This window comes from Trichomycterus rosablanca, chromosome 12, assembly GCF_030014385.1.
Source record: "Trichomycterus rosablanca isolate fTriRos1 chromosome 12, fTriRos1.hap1, whole genome shotgun sequence".
NCBI lineage: Eukaryota > Metazoa > Chordata > Actinopteri > Siluriformes > Trichomycteridae > Trichomycterus > Trichomycterus rosablanca.
This window is the reverse complement of record NC_085999.1, coordinates 5,889,252-5,903,383: the sequence shown is the minus strand read 5'-3', so window position 1 is coordinate 5,903,383 and position 14,132 is coordinate 5,889,252. Positions and strand designations below refer to the sequence as shown.

General features: G+C 41.0%; 1 protein-coding gene across 2 annotated transcripts in view; it reads right to left on the bottom strand.

Moving 5' to 3' along the window:
• grb14 (growth factor receptor-bound protein 14) overlaps window positions 1-14,132 on the bottom strand; it is a 93,132-nt gene that overhangs the window by 58,544 nt on the left and 20,456 nt on the right. For both annotated transcript variants that reach the window (XM_063005655.1, XM_063005656.1), the window contains one exon: window positions 10,931-11,039. In XM_063005655.1, the coding sequence (XP_062861725.1) occupies window positions 10,931-11,039 (109 nt within the window). The remainder of the gene's footprint in view (window positions 1-10,930; window positions 11,040-14,132) is intronic.

The following is a 14,132-nucleotide window of genomic DNA, read 5'->3' as shown; positions in this document are numbered from 1 at the left end:
TGTTGGATGTGACTGGCTCAAATTCCTGTCACTCATTTATTGATGTTATCCTAAACATGAATTACATAACACCTCCCCATTGTGTTTGTTAAAGCTTACTGTTATTGCTGCACTGTAATTATTAATTTGACCCACCATGTATGGTTAGAATCAGCCAGTCGTGATCTTTAAATTCTGTTTTCTCTAACTTTCCATAAACAGAAAACAGTCACATAACCTACGTCAATCTGATTTAATATTTAGAATCAGCCCAGATCTTCACTCAGTACTGTACTGGTGCTTCCATATTAATAAAATACATAAATGATTGATGAACAGACATTTTTGACACTGAATTTAAGAGCAAGAAGTGACGTGAACAAGTGTGGTGATGTCACAGCTTGTGAAATTAAAAGTGTCCCTGTATTTTTAATATCTGGAGAACAGTGCCCTCTTGTTGATAATCATGACACCTTACAGCAACACTGTAATACAGAGATCTGTCTTGTACAAATATTTATCTCCAACCCTTTTTACATAACTTATTCTCATGTTTAGCGTTAATACAGTTTGTACAGGTTATTTCTCATAAAAATACATAAATGTTAGTGATTAACAATTATTCACCAGCTGTATGCAGTACCTGATCATCTTTACTAGCCATTACAGCCTGTCGTCTTTTTGTGTAAGTCTTGTGTAAGTTTAAACCCTCATGTTCTGTTTGGGGTCCCTGAGAGCCCAGAACTTCTTTAACCTGAACCTTTTTAATCAGCTTCATACTGCATGAATTTCTAAACTTCTGTTTGCTAGAGCACATGTGAAAACAATATGTGTTTAGTGTTGAGGATACACACACACGGTTAATTTTGAACTTATTTTACCCACACAACATTGGGGTCTCTGGGACCCCAAAGAACAAGGCAGTAAAGTCTCTGTCAGCTAACACAAGGGTTAAGGTATTGCCACAGATATTTAAATGGGGTCAAGATCAGAAATCCAAGTGGGCTATTTTAAACCACTCCAGTGTTGGTTCAGTCTGCTGAAACATCCTTCTCAATTTAAGCTTTTTGGCAAGAGAGAACCACTCTGTACTGGGCACCATAATTGTCCAGTCATTAAATAATGCCAACAGTCATAAAATTATTCTAACAGTCATAAAATTATGCTAACGTGGCCATATTTTAAAGCTGGCGCGGTGTTACTTGGCTTACGTGCCATAGTAAATTTACACTACATGAACCACTTGTAATTCAAGCAGACCTACAATAGTCCAATCAGACCATCAGACTTTCTGTGACTTCACTGGGAAGCTTTCCAAATAATGTTTTTTTTTTTTCATTCTTTGTAAGCTTTTTTGTCCTTCCCACAAGAGGGAATCACTTAAATACTGAGAATACTGTGTGATAGTTTTCATATTGCCAAATAGTGACTATATGGCAAAGCCAGGATTCAAACTCATAATTCCAGTTGGCATCCCACAACTCTACCCACTAGGCTACTACTGTCCACACTGTTTAATAGGGGGGTTACTGTTAGGTCTGCAGTGTTCTTGGATAGAGTTGGCCGTTTTCCTTTGATATGACACAATGCTGTGGGGATCAACTGAAAAAGAATCTTCTACCCTTCTATTTGAAATCTGCAACCTCAGACAGATATAGTAATAATTTATGGCTTTAATAACTTTCCAGGAACCAAAAATCAAAATCAGTTCCAACAAATTAGACAAAATGATCCTAGAAGCTATTTTAAGTTCTGCCTGAGCACCAAACCCTGGTTTCACAGAGCAGAGGGTCGTTAAAGTTCTGAGAGGAGCAATGATGCAACGCTTCAGCTTCTCTATTCAGCGTTCGGCTGGGGGAGGTGATGATGTCATGGCTGTGTTCAGGACTGCAGCGAGAGCTTATAAACCCTCGTCTCTTCGAGGTAAAGACGGACAAACAGCTGTGCTTACTGACATGCTGCTTTTGTTCTGGCCATAGCAGCAGTTCCATGAAAAGCCTGTCGGTCCCATTAGGATTTGTGCTCCCACAAGGATGTCATTCACTCTGACCAACAAGGAGTACAAGGTCACAGCAGTACGATTCTAACCCTTGTAGCTGTGATTTTACCGCTCCATTCCTCCGAACCACCAAAGGACAAAAGCAAAGCCGTCAGAGTCCTCCCACACGGGTGCAGGACATCAGAATAATGCAATAGCTTTTACTAATGCAGAGAGATCAATCCGGGGTCAAGTGTGAGTTAAATTAAGTATCAGGACCCTGTTTGTCCCTGTTTGTTAAAAAAGACACTTTGCAGCTTAAAGAGTTGTGAAATGTATAATGAAGTACTTAAAAGGTACTTGAGCAAAACTAAAGCAAGAAAACAAGTCACTTTTTTCATTTGCCTGATTTTCCCCACCAAGAATTATAGACTGTCTACAATTTTGATTGTAAAATAACATAGAAATTTGTTTAAACACTTTGTAAAAACATTTAAAAATGGATGATTATAGAAAACATGGCACTGCTTGAAATCTTAATGCTGAAAATTTGAATTTAATTTCATTAAATCTCTTTAATTGCAAAAATCAAATCAAAAATTGTTTATTACGATTTGAACGTCATGTTTAACACGTTGCCTACATTCATGACAGGACAAGTAGTTAATCATTACACAAGATTCATCGGTTCACAAGGTTATATCAAACACAGTCATGGACAATTTTGTATTTCCAATTCACCTCACTTGCATGTCTTTGGACTGTAGGAGGAAACCGGAACGCCCGGAGTAAACCCACACAGACACAGGGAGAACATGCAAACTCCACACAGAAAGGACCCAGGCCGCCCCACCTGGGGATCGAACCCAGGACCTTCTTGATGTGAGGCGACAGTGCTACCCACTTAGCCACCGTGCCGCCCTCAAAAATTTTAATATGATCAGCTGATTAATCTTCAGTTACAACCTGACTATTCATGATATTCGAATATCTAAGGCTGAGGTATAAATCTAGTAAGAGTTAAGTGCCACTGGCCTGGCAGGGGAGTTGAAGTCTGAAGTAAGGGAGGCTGGATAAGATTCGCCTTCTCGCTGCTGCAAGAGCTGGTCAAGCCAACAGCAACAGCGGTGGAAAAAAGAAATAGAACTGTGGTGCTCTGTACGTGCTGATACTCTGTATAAATCAGGTGTAAAGGTATGGCTGGGAGCTTCACGTACGCCAGAAAAGCAATTCTTAGCCTGCAGCCCTCCTCGATCAGCGAGAGTGTTGTGTGGCCGGCAGAGGTCATGACAAAAATGCAAGTACATCATTGAAGTGTTGGGCTAATCAATAGGGTGAATCCCAAATTAATTCATAAGAGAAAGAAGAAGAATGTCTTTATTATATATATACACACAAGTACAGTACAATGAAATTCTTGAAATTCCAGTTTGTTTGGATGGCACCCCTGGACCAGACCGCATTAAGGGCCTTACTCAAGGGCCCAACAGTGGCTGCGTAGCAGAGGATTCAAACCGACAATATTCTGATTGATAGCCCTGAGCTCTACTCTCTAGACTACCACTGTTCAGTTATTGTAGCATACTCATTTTTAGTGTTATAGGTCACATGACTGGAAATAACTGACCTTTAACGTTTTTAGAGAAGGCTTTCCAGTACTTTGTCTCTACTTCTGTCTCTGATGTCACTAAGACCCTGTGGGAAAGCGTCGTGAGTCCATTAAATCAACCCTGTGGAAGCTATGGAGTGCACTGCCAGTAAATAAGAACAGTTCTCTCGTGTGTGCTGACCAGAGGTGAGAGGAGTGATGGAGTGCTTCATAATGCCTCATAAGGTTATTAAAAAAAAAACAATCTGATACTGAGCACAGGAGTACAGAGTCTGTTACAGGCTCAAAATGATCCACTGCTAAATTTTGCAAACAACAAAAAGAAAACTGTCATAAAGCTTTGAAGGCTTTATCATGCCGGTGGCATTTTGTATTGATGCAAAACATAATGTGTGAGAATCGTATAGAAATAATATCATAAGTGGAAATTGGCAGACCAAAGCACAGTACAGCCAGCAGTTCCCATACACTTATGAGGACGTGAGGTCTTGGTTATGGTCTTTTATTCTTGGTCTAAATAATTTACAAAAATACATTTGTTCAAAAACACTTTCACAAATTTTTACGTGCATAGGTGTAATAAGGAAGTTATTAAAATGACAAAATGAGCTGGGTCAGAAATATCAGTACAGCACAACTTATATGCTCCTCCACATTTTTTCTGACATTAATCAGTAGCTTTTCTTTTTTTTTCTATTTTATTTATGCATTTTCTCCTATTTTAGTGTAGTTAATTTGTCTTCAGCTGCTGGGGGATCCCTGACTGCAGTCGAGGTGGGTATATTGCTGCTCACGCCTCCTCTGACCCACGTGCAGCCCTTAGCAGAACCTTTTTTCACCCATGCATTCTGCACAGGCACCTCTCTCTCTGCTAATCAGGGTCCTTACACAGCGTTTGAAGACCCCACCCACATAGTCTGGTCATTCCACACTAGGAGAAACGTGTCTGCTGCAGGCACGGCCAATTACGCCCACTAGATGGCGCCCAGCCGACCAGTGGCAACTGCGAGTTTCGAACCGAGGATTTTAGAATCTCGGCATTGGTGTGCTAGCGGAAAATCTCGCTGTGCCACCTGGGCACCAATTAGTAGCTTTTCATTGCAGTCCACAAGCTTCTGGCACAACTGGCATCGGTGAAATAGTTCAGTCAAATGTGTTTGACTTTCTGGCAGATTTGTCAGTACAGTTTACATGCTCCCAGTAGTGCTAAGGTAAGAACTAACTAGGCTGATTTAGCCATTACAAAACCAGCTTGATGGAAAACCTAGTCACTTTCAAAATTAGGATCATAAAGGTAATTTTCCTTTGTCATTTTTCACCCACCTATGGAAAATAATGAGCAAAGCTACTACAGTAATCAAAACTGCTCCAGAGCATGTATACTCTTGGCATAAGGCTTTCCAGTAGGTGCAGTGTTTTGGGTTTGGATGCCTTACCTTTTTACCTCCAGACATGAATAGAAACAAAATTTAATCAAGCTTAAAAGGTGCCGAGAGAAGTTAACAGCAGAAGTCAATCAATCACTAACAAGGAATTATGAGGTCACACCACAAAGTGAAATTGATAAAATTATTACTTTCTATAACACTTATTAAATACAAAAACAGTGACAGAAATTCCAAATCACACAGCTGCCATGACCCACATGTGTATGTTAACATTTTACATTCACTTTTTCAGCACTTAGTAGACGCCTTTTTCCAAAGCATCTTACGATAACGTGACAGTAGACATTCTGAGCAACCTGGTAGTGTTGACACTTGAACCAGTGACTTTTTGATTACTAATCCAGCACCTAAACCACTAGGCTACAACCGTCTGTATGTAAAACACACATTTTTACAACATTCCCTTTTTCATCACAAACTAACAATACAAGGTTGTTCATCATGGCACCTGTTAGTGGGTGGGATATATTAGGCAGCAAGTGAACATTTTATCCTCAAATTTGATGTTAGAAGCAGGAAAAATGGGCGACATGAGGATTTGAGCGAGTTCGACGAGGGCCAAATTGTGATGGCTAGACGACTGGGTCAGAGCATCTCCAAAAACATCTCCAAAGCATCTCCAACGGAAGTTAATGCTGGTTCTGATAGAAAGGTGTCAGAATACACAGTGCATCACAGTTGCAGGGCTGTTTTGGCAGCAAAAGGGGGACCAACACAATATTCAGTAGGTGGTCATAATGTTATGCCTAATCAGTGTATTTTTACAGTATTGTTAGCATTATTAGCCTTGGTACTATTTGGTGTCAGTCCAAAAAGCCCAAAAATTGTGTAGTTTCACATAAAGAGAATCTTCTGGAAAGTAGATGAAAATGTACTGCTGCATTAATATTTACTCTAACCCGCAGCACACCTACTGAAATGAAACATAAATAATGTGTCTACTAGAATAATACAAACTGTAGCTGTTGCAGGGTACAACCACCATGAATTAAAAATTGTTATGTGCAGCCTGTGGTCATAGCAGCTCTGAGTTTAAAAGTGTTTGTACTGTAGCTTAATGTATGCATAAAACCATTCAGTACAAAACTGTTAGTGTAAACTGTAAACTTCTTCTTGTTTATATTCCCTCCAGCACTTTATAAAACTAAAACTTTCAGCATTACGGCATAATCTGTGTTAGTGCTGAATCACACAAGTTCTAACTGTAGAGGCAGTGAGAGTCCTTAAGAGACTGTGCAGCACTGATACAACCACCGAGCTCCTCCATACTGCTGTCTGCTACTCAAATATCAGCCTCAAGCACAAGTCTGAGCTAGCCTTTCTAACACACACACACACACACACACACACGCACACACAGGTAATTATACATGCACTGCACACAGTCAGGCCTGCATAAGCAAAAGTCTTGGTCAGTCTCTCAAACGGTCTCGCTCATCAGGTGGTCACTCAAAATAGAAAACACTAAAGGAACTTTAGATTTCATCTGTCATGCTTTCATTGACTCATTTAACCATTTAATCCTCAGATATTTACCCTGTTTAACAAGTGCAGACAAGATTACTCTGCTCACGTAGATGTAATGTCAGAACAGTAATCATCAAAGCCACGATATGTGGAACATGTGTACCATGATCTGCAACTATCTTAATACATTAATATATAAACCACTTCTACACACATTGTCCATTTTATCAGCTCCACTTACCATATAGAAGCACTTTGTAGTTCTACAATTACTGACTGTAGTCCATCTGTTTCTCTGCATACTTTGTTAGCCCCTTTCATGCTGTTCTTCAATGGTCAGGACCACCACAGGACCACCACATGACCACCACAGAGCAGGTATTGTTTAGATGGTGGATCATTCTCAGCACTGCAGTGACACTGACATGGTGGTGGTGTGTTAGTGTGTGTTGTGCTGGTATGAGTGGATCAGACACAGCAGCGCTGCTGGAGTTTTTAAATACCGTGTCCACTCACTGTCCACTCTATTAGACACTCCTACCTAGTTGGTCCACATTGTAGATGTAAAGTCAGAGACGATCGCTCATCTAGTGCAGCTGTTTGAGTTGGTCATCTTCTAGACCTTCATCGGTGGTCACAGGATGCTGTCCACGGGGCGCTGTTGGCTGGATATATTTGGTTGGTGGACTATTCTCAGTCCAGCAGTGACAGTGAGGTTTTTTAAAAGCTGTGTCTTATCCACTCATACCAGCACAACACACACTAACACACCACCACCATGTCAGTGTCACTGCAGTGTTGAGAATGATCCACCACCTAAATAATACCTGCTCTATAGTGGCAACTTTGCCCTCCACTAAATTAATGTACATTGTACTAAAGCACTTTTGTATCGTCAGGTTTTGCCAAGTGTGATATATTAAATAATAAACATATTTCGACAATTATTAGAAAGAAAACAATACCAAAGGCATGGCTTTGACAGCTTGTGTATTTCTTGTGCCAAAATAAAAAGGGTTTGTTTGACTGCACCTAAAAAAACACCCTGCCAAGTCTGATGGGCATACCCAAACTTTTGCATTATGCCAAGACAAATTCTGTCCAGATATTTTAAAAAAAATTCAAAAACACAAAAAAAATTAATTAGAAGATGCTGGAACATGACCGTCTCTGTCCACAACATGTGAGATTTAAATGAGCTTACAGGCAGCTGAGAACCAACCTACACGACCGCCTGCAACATGCTTACACCTGCTCAAGCTCAGATCATAATTCAATCATCATGTATTTCACCTAAACATAATGTGTACACTTATATTTAATTACATATAATTAATGTTGAAGTGTAGAATGAGCTCGTCAGCGTAGCGCATGTGATGCGTACAGCAACTGATACGAGGTCAAATTTGGGCCTGACGAAATGTTAACACACTGCAAAACGGTTTCTATGGTATTAAAATGTAAACAGAGAGGCGATAAGCTCACACACTGACTGTGTTTACTCTCCGCTGATAGACTGGCGTGGCTGTTAGTACAGAGGGGGGTCGGGAGGGGGAGAGAGGCAGGTGACAGCGACTTCATGTAGGATAATTTGACACTGCTGCTTTAGGTTTACTTTACTTATAGTCTCACTGAGGCCGAAACAACATGACGGCAGTTATTCAGAGGCTCAGCCTTTTTCAGTTCGTCACAGACGGTGTTTGAGCTGAATTGTGATCTTATCATGAAAACAAAAGCAAATGAGGAACACGAGAGGAAACTAACAGACTTCTTGTTTGATTACAGTCTCGAAAGGTATTTGACACACAGCATGTCAGACATGGATAAACAGCATCAGCAAAGAGAGACAGTGGACGCAAGTTAACACCCACTGACTAACAACAAGACACTTTACACAGGTGAAGTGAATAACACTGTAGCTCAAATTGCTGAAGAAGTTAATGCTGGTTCTGATAGAAAGGTGTCAGAATACACAGTGCATCACAGTTTGTTGCGTATGGGGCTGCATAGCAGCAGACCAGTCAGGGTGCCCATGTCGACCCCTGTCCACCGCCAAAAGCGCCAACAATGAGCATGTGAGCATCGGAACTGGACAATGGAGCAATGGAAGAAGGTGGCCTGGTCTGATCACGTTTTCTTTTACATCACGTTGATGGTCGGCTGCGTGTGCGTCGCTTACCTGGGAACACATGGCACCAGGATGCACAATGGGAAGAAGGCAAGCCGGCGGAGGCAGTGTGATGCTGCTTTGGGTCCTGCCATCCATAAGGATGATACTTTGACACGTACCACCTACCTAAGCATTGTTGCAGACCATGTTCACCCTTTCAAGGAAACGTTATTCCCTGATGGCTGTGGCCTCTTTCAGCAGGATGATGCGCCCTGCCACAAAGCAAAAATGGTTCAGAGATGGTTTGAGGAGCACAACAACGAGTTTGAGGTGTTCACTTGGCCTCCAAGTTCCCCAGATCTCAATCCAATCGAGCATCTGTGGGATGTGCTGGACAAACAAGTTGGATCCATGGAGGCCCCACCTCACAACTTACAGGAGGTAAAGGATCTGCTGCTAACATCTTGGTGCCAGATACCAAAGCACACCTTCAGGGGTCTAGTGAAGTCCATTCCTCGACGGGTCAGGGTTGTTTTGGCAGCAAAAGTGGTCATAATGTTATGCCTAATCGGTGTACATGCTAGCTGCAAAAGTACAGCCACAAAAATAACTTAGAAGTAATGCACAACTATGAGCTTATCTCAAAATCGTATGCATTTGAGCTTAACATGAAAACGACAGCAGGGAATAAAACAGTGCAGGAATCATACAGCGTGGAGGACCCACAAACAATAGAACAAGAATATGATTTCATTAGCAAACTTTCATCAAATTTTCTACCTCTGAGTGGATTTTGGAAGGAAACCAAAGAACTCATTTAACCCACAAAGTCTGCTTTTTATGGGAAAGTATTAAGTAAATAAGTTTGTTTAACAGCCAACTATAATTAAAACATTTTACAAATTTTACTCTTTTCTAACGTCTAATGTTTTCTGTTCTGCCGGCTGATAAACATCATGAAGAAATGAAGCGCCTTCCATGACCCCAACAATCACCAGATTTAAATACTATGAAATAATTATGGGAAATTCTGCACAATTTCTTTATTTCTAAGAGGTGAAAGATTTATCTTTTAAATAATTCTACAACATCCCACCATAAAAGATTCAGGACTCGTATGAGGGCACATCAGGAATGATTAGAACCATCGCCTTACCCAACTCATCATGGTTGCCACAAGACCCTTAACCCTCAATTGCTTAGACTGTATACTTTTCCGGCACTGTAAGTCGTTTTGGATAAAAGCATCTGCTAAACGCTGATGTAATGTGAATGTTATTTACTGGCTTTACTGTATATAACTATACACCGATCAGACATAACATTATGACCACCTTCCTAATATTGTGTTGGTCCCCCTATTGCTGCCAAACAGCCCTGCAACTGTGATGCACTGTGTATTCTGACCCCTTTCTATCAGAACCAGCATTAACTTCTTCAGCAATTCGTCTGTTGGATCGGACCACACGGGCCTTCGCTCCCCACGTGCATCAATGAGCCTTGGCCACCCATGACCCTGTCGTCGGTTTACCACTGTTCCTTCCTTGGACCACTTTTGATAGATACTGACCACTGCAGACCGGGAGCTGCAGTTTTGGAGATGCTCTGACCCAGTCATCTAGCCATCACAATTTGGCCCTTGTCAAACTCACTCAAATCCTTATGCGCGCCCATTTTCCTGCTTCTAACATCAGCTTTGAGGATAAAATGTTCACTTGCTGCCTAATATATCCCACCCACTAACAGGTGCCGTGATGAAGAGATAATCAGTGTTATTCACTTCAGCTGTCAGTGGTCATAATGTTATGCCTGGTCGGTGTATGTGTTTACAGTACTTGTTGAAATTGTGTATTACATGTGACGTAACATCCATAATGCTGATAAACTGTCATTTCTCATCTAATAAAGGTTTGCAGACTGTAAATATCTTTGTTCTTTGCATTTGTTACGCGGTGACAGCACCCATACACGCAAGGCAAGGCAAGGCAAGGAGCAAGGCAAGGGCAACACTCACTCACACATGTTAACACAGTCCACCTTCTGCATGGTGGATTGTGCACTTCTCAGACTCAGAGGTATGAATATGTACATATAGCAATATAACTTATGTCCCAACTTGCTGTGTGGAACACGCTCTAACAGCTTAGCCACCGGCTATAAATCAGTAATTATATGTGATAAACCTGTGCAGGCAACTAGGCACTTTGCAAGTTGATGCAAATTTAAGGTCACATCCATGCTTTTGTAGTTGTCCTCTTTTTTAAACGAGTGTGCATACTGCTTATGGGCATCCAATGTGGGTAAAGAGTGAGGTTAAGATCAAGATCATGGTATCCTACCTGAGTTGCACTGTTTTTGGTCCAGGGTAATAAACACTCAGAAGAGAACAGCTCTGGAAAGGGATTTTGGACCATATTCATCTGCATTTCCTCCCCTTCTCTGCATTTCCTAAAAGTTAAAAGATAACCTAAATGAGATTCTTCCAAGCAAGATAAACAAAAAATGAGGACATAAAGGATTATTTGAAATATTTTAAACCAGATCTGATCTGCCTGCTGCAGTCAGAGAGCCGCTGTCATTAAGAAAACATCAACAATGGGAGTGTGTGCAGCAGACCGGGAGGCGGAGGTGAGGTCATTTTGATGATGGACCAGCAAAGTGAAACCCCGTCTCCCTGGAGACACATACTCTTAGTCCAGGAATGACATCATCGTGTCTACCTGAGACGCATCTCATTTCTTATTCAGCCTGCGGAGCGGCGGTCTGTGGCGGTGAGCTCATCCTTTCTAACAGGCTGCGTTATTAGAATCGCGAGAACATTTTAACGAGCGTAGATGAATAAAATAAAGAGAGCAGCAGAATGAACGGAACCAATAAAATCAACAGCTGTGGCACATTCACTGAGAGCCATATAAACGCTATATTTATGGCAGAGACCAAATAAGGAATATATAAAATATATTTTTATATTCATCTCATCCTGGTCAGGGTCACAGGTTTCGGAAACACTGGATGTAAAGCAGAGTTTGGATTTTCAGTACATTTTATCATGTTTCATTACATTTGATTTAAATAGACATAATAGCTATTGTACCCATCAATCTATACTTATTTTTGGCTGCTCAGGTGGCACAGCAGTAAAATACACTAGCACACCAGAGCTGGGATTTTGAATACATTCGGCTGGGCAGCCACATGAACAATGATTGGCTGTTGTTCAGGGTGGGATGAGCAGTGGCGTCGTAGTGGGGTGAAAAGTGGGACTGAGTTACCAGGGCCCCAAGTCGGGGGAGGGCCCTTGAGGAGTCTAGAAGGAGTCTGGACTGGGGTGAGGGGGGCCCATGGGCACTGCTTGTGCATAGGGCCCAGAATTTGGTGCTACACCCCTGGGGATGAGCCAGACCAGGGTTCCTCATACCTGGTGCAATTACGACCTCTGCTGGTTGATTGATGGCGCCTGCTTAGAGTTGGGGAATAATGCTGATCAGGGTGTGGCTTTAGGTACACAAAGCTGATCCACATATTCACTCTTTCTGCAGGTGAAAAGATGCAGTCGGTACTGCACACGTGTCGGAGGGGGCGTGTGTCAGTTGTGAAGCTCCTCAGTCAGCAGGGGATGGTTCTATTGGTATAGGTAAAGCGTAAAGCAGTCATGGTAAATGGATATGACTAGATTAGGGGAGAAAATTGGGGGGAAAATCTATATACTACAATCTATATATCTATATAATCTATAACATATTTTGCATTTTTCAAAAATGAATGAAAATAAAATGAAATCACATTCTTAAAAGTATTCAGACTCTGCTGTGACTCTGATTGTGGGCAGACCAGCCAGTCCTGCCTCAAGTGATGCAAAGTGGTGGAAGCATGAAACTATGGGGTGTTTCTCAACAGCATGGACAAGGAGACACCTTTGAGCTAAATTGAAATGAAGCAGTACTTCTGGTATAACAACTTTTAAATAACTTTATGTATTTAACTGCATTGTTATTAGCATATACTGTGAAACTCATTTACATTTTTGGCATTTAGCAGATGCTTTTTATCCAAAGCGACTTACAGTACAGTGACAGTATACAGTCTAAGCAACTAAAGGTTAAGGGCCTTGCTCAAGGGCCCAACAGGGGCAACCTGGCAGTGGTGGGGCTTTAATCACTAAGCTACGACTGCCCTTCTAAGTAAGTAAGTAACTGCCCTTACTCTAGGTATAATCCTGTACTGCATCTGGCTAGAGCCAGACAGGATATAAGAAATTTAATTTAGGTATGTTTTAATTGTATCTTGTCCAAAAAAATACACTGCATGTTTGTATAATCACCTTGCTTCAGGTTGTTTAAGCAATAGAACACGAGAGGGAGTGTGTTATCGCGAATAACACACGACCTCGAGTGTTCTATTGCTTTTATACAACAGTTTTTACAAAATAAAGAAAGAAAGTAAATCAAAGAAGCCCTGAATTTCATATTAAATATGCTTTAATATTGACAATACCTTCCGCCAAAAAGTAGTTCCACAACGAATATAAAGTTTAACACTACAAAGCAGACATCCCAAGTTGCAAAAACTCATTTCAGGGAGGTAAGAACAACAAGAAGAAGGCAAGAACCTCCGAAGGGAAAAAAAGAAATAAAAAACCTCTCACACACACCAAAGGATATGGATGATAACAGAACTTCTAGGAGCTGCTAACTGGGCTATTAAGCTAACTGTTCGCGTTACAAACACATTAATGTTCCCTAAATAGTGCACTAGATTGTGTATCAGATCACGGATATATGTTCCCTACATAGTGCACTAGATAGTGAATTAGACAATTGATTTATGTTCCCTACACAGTGCGCTAGATTGTATATCAGATAACGGATTTTAAACGCAATCGGGAATAAAGTCTGTGTCGCCTGCGTGCGCGTTTGTGTGCATGAAGCTTGTCGTTAATGGCAACGCGTCAGCGGAGTAATACAGTTGTGGTGTGAAAAGACCGTGCTGTTATCACGAATATCAGCACGGTTAGAACGCTTCTCAACCAATCAGATTGTAAAGTCGGAACTACCTGTTGTATAAGATTGGATAAAAATTTCATCAACTTGATCTGGGTGCTCATCAATCCATTTAAGGACAAACCTTCCTCACATAAAGAAATATATATGTATATATATATATATATATATATACTGTATATATATATATATATATATATATTGTTGCTATTTACCCCAAAAGTGACAGCTGGTGGACAGTGCAAAGTTACTGATTTAAAGTGGACTTTCCTACTAGCTGATTACTGAAACATTAATAAACTAATTATTAACACTAATGTTAATATACACCGATCAGCCATAACATTACGACCACCATCCTAATATTGTGTTGGTCCCTCTTTTGCTGCCAAAACAGCCCTGACCCATCAAGGCATAGACTCCACTAGACCCCTGAAGGTGTGCTGTGGTATCTGGCACCAAGATGTTAGCAGCATATTCTTTAACTCCTGTAAGTTGTAAGTGCATCCTGTTCCCATTGTGCATCCTGGTGCCATGTGTT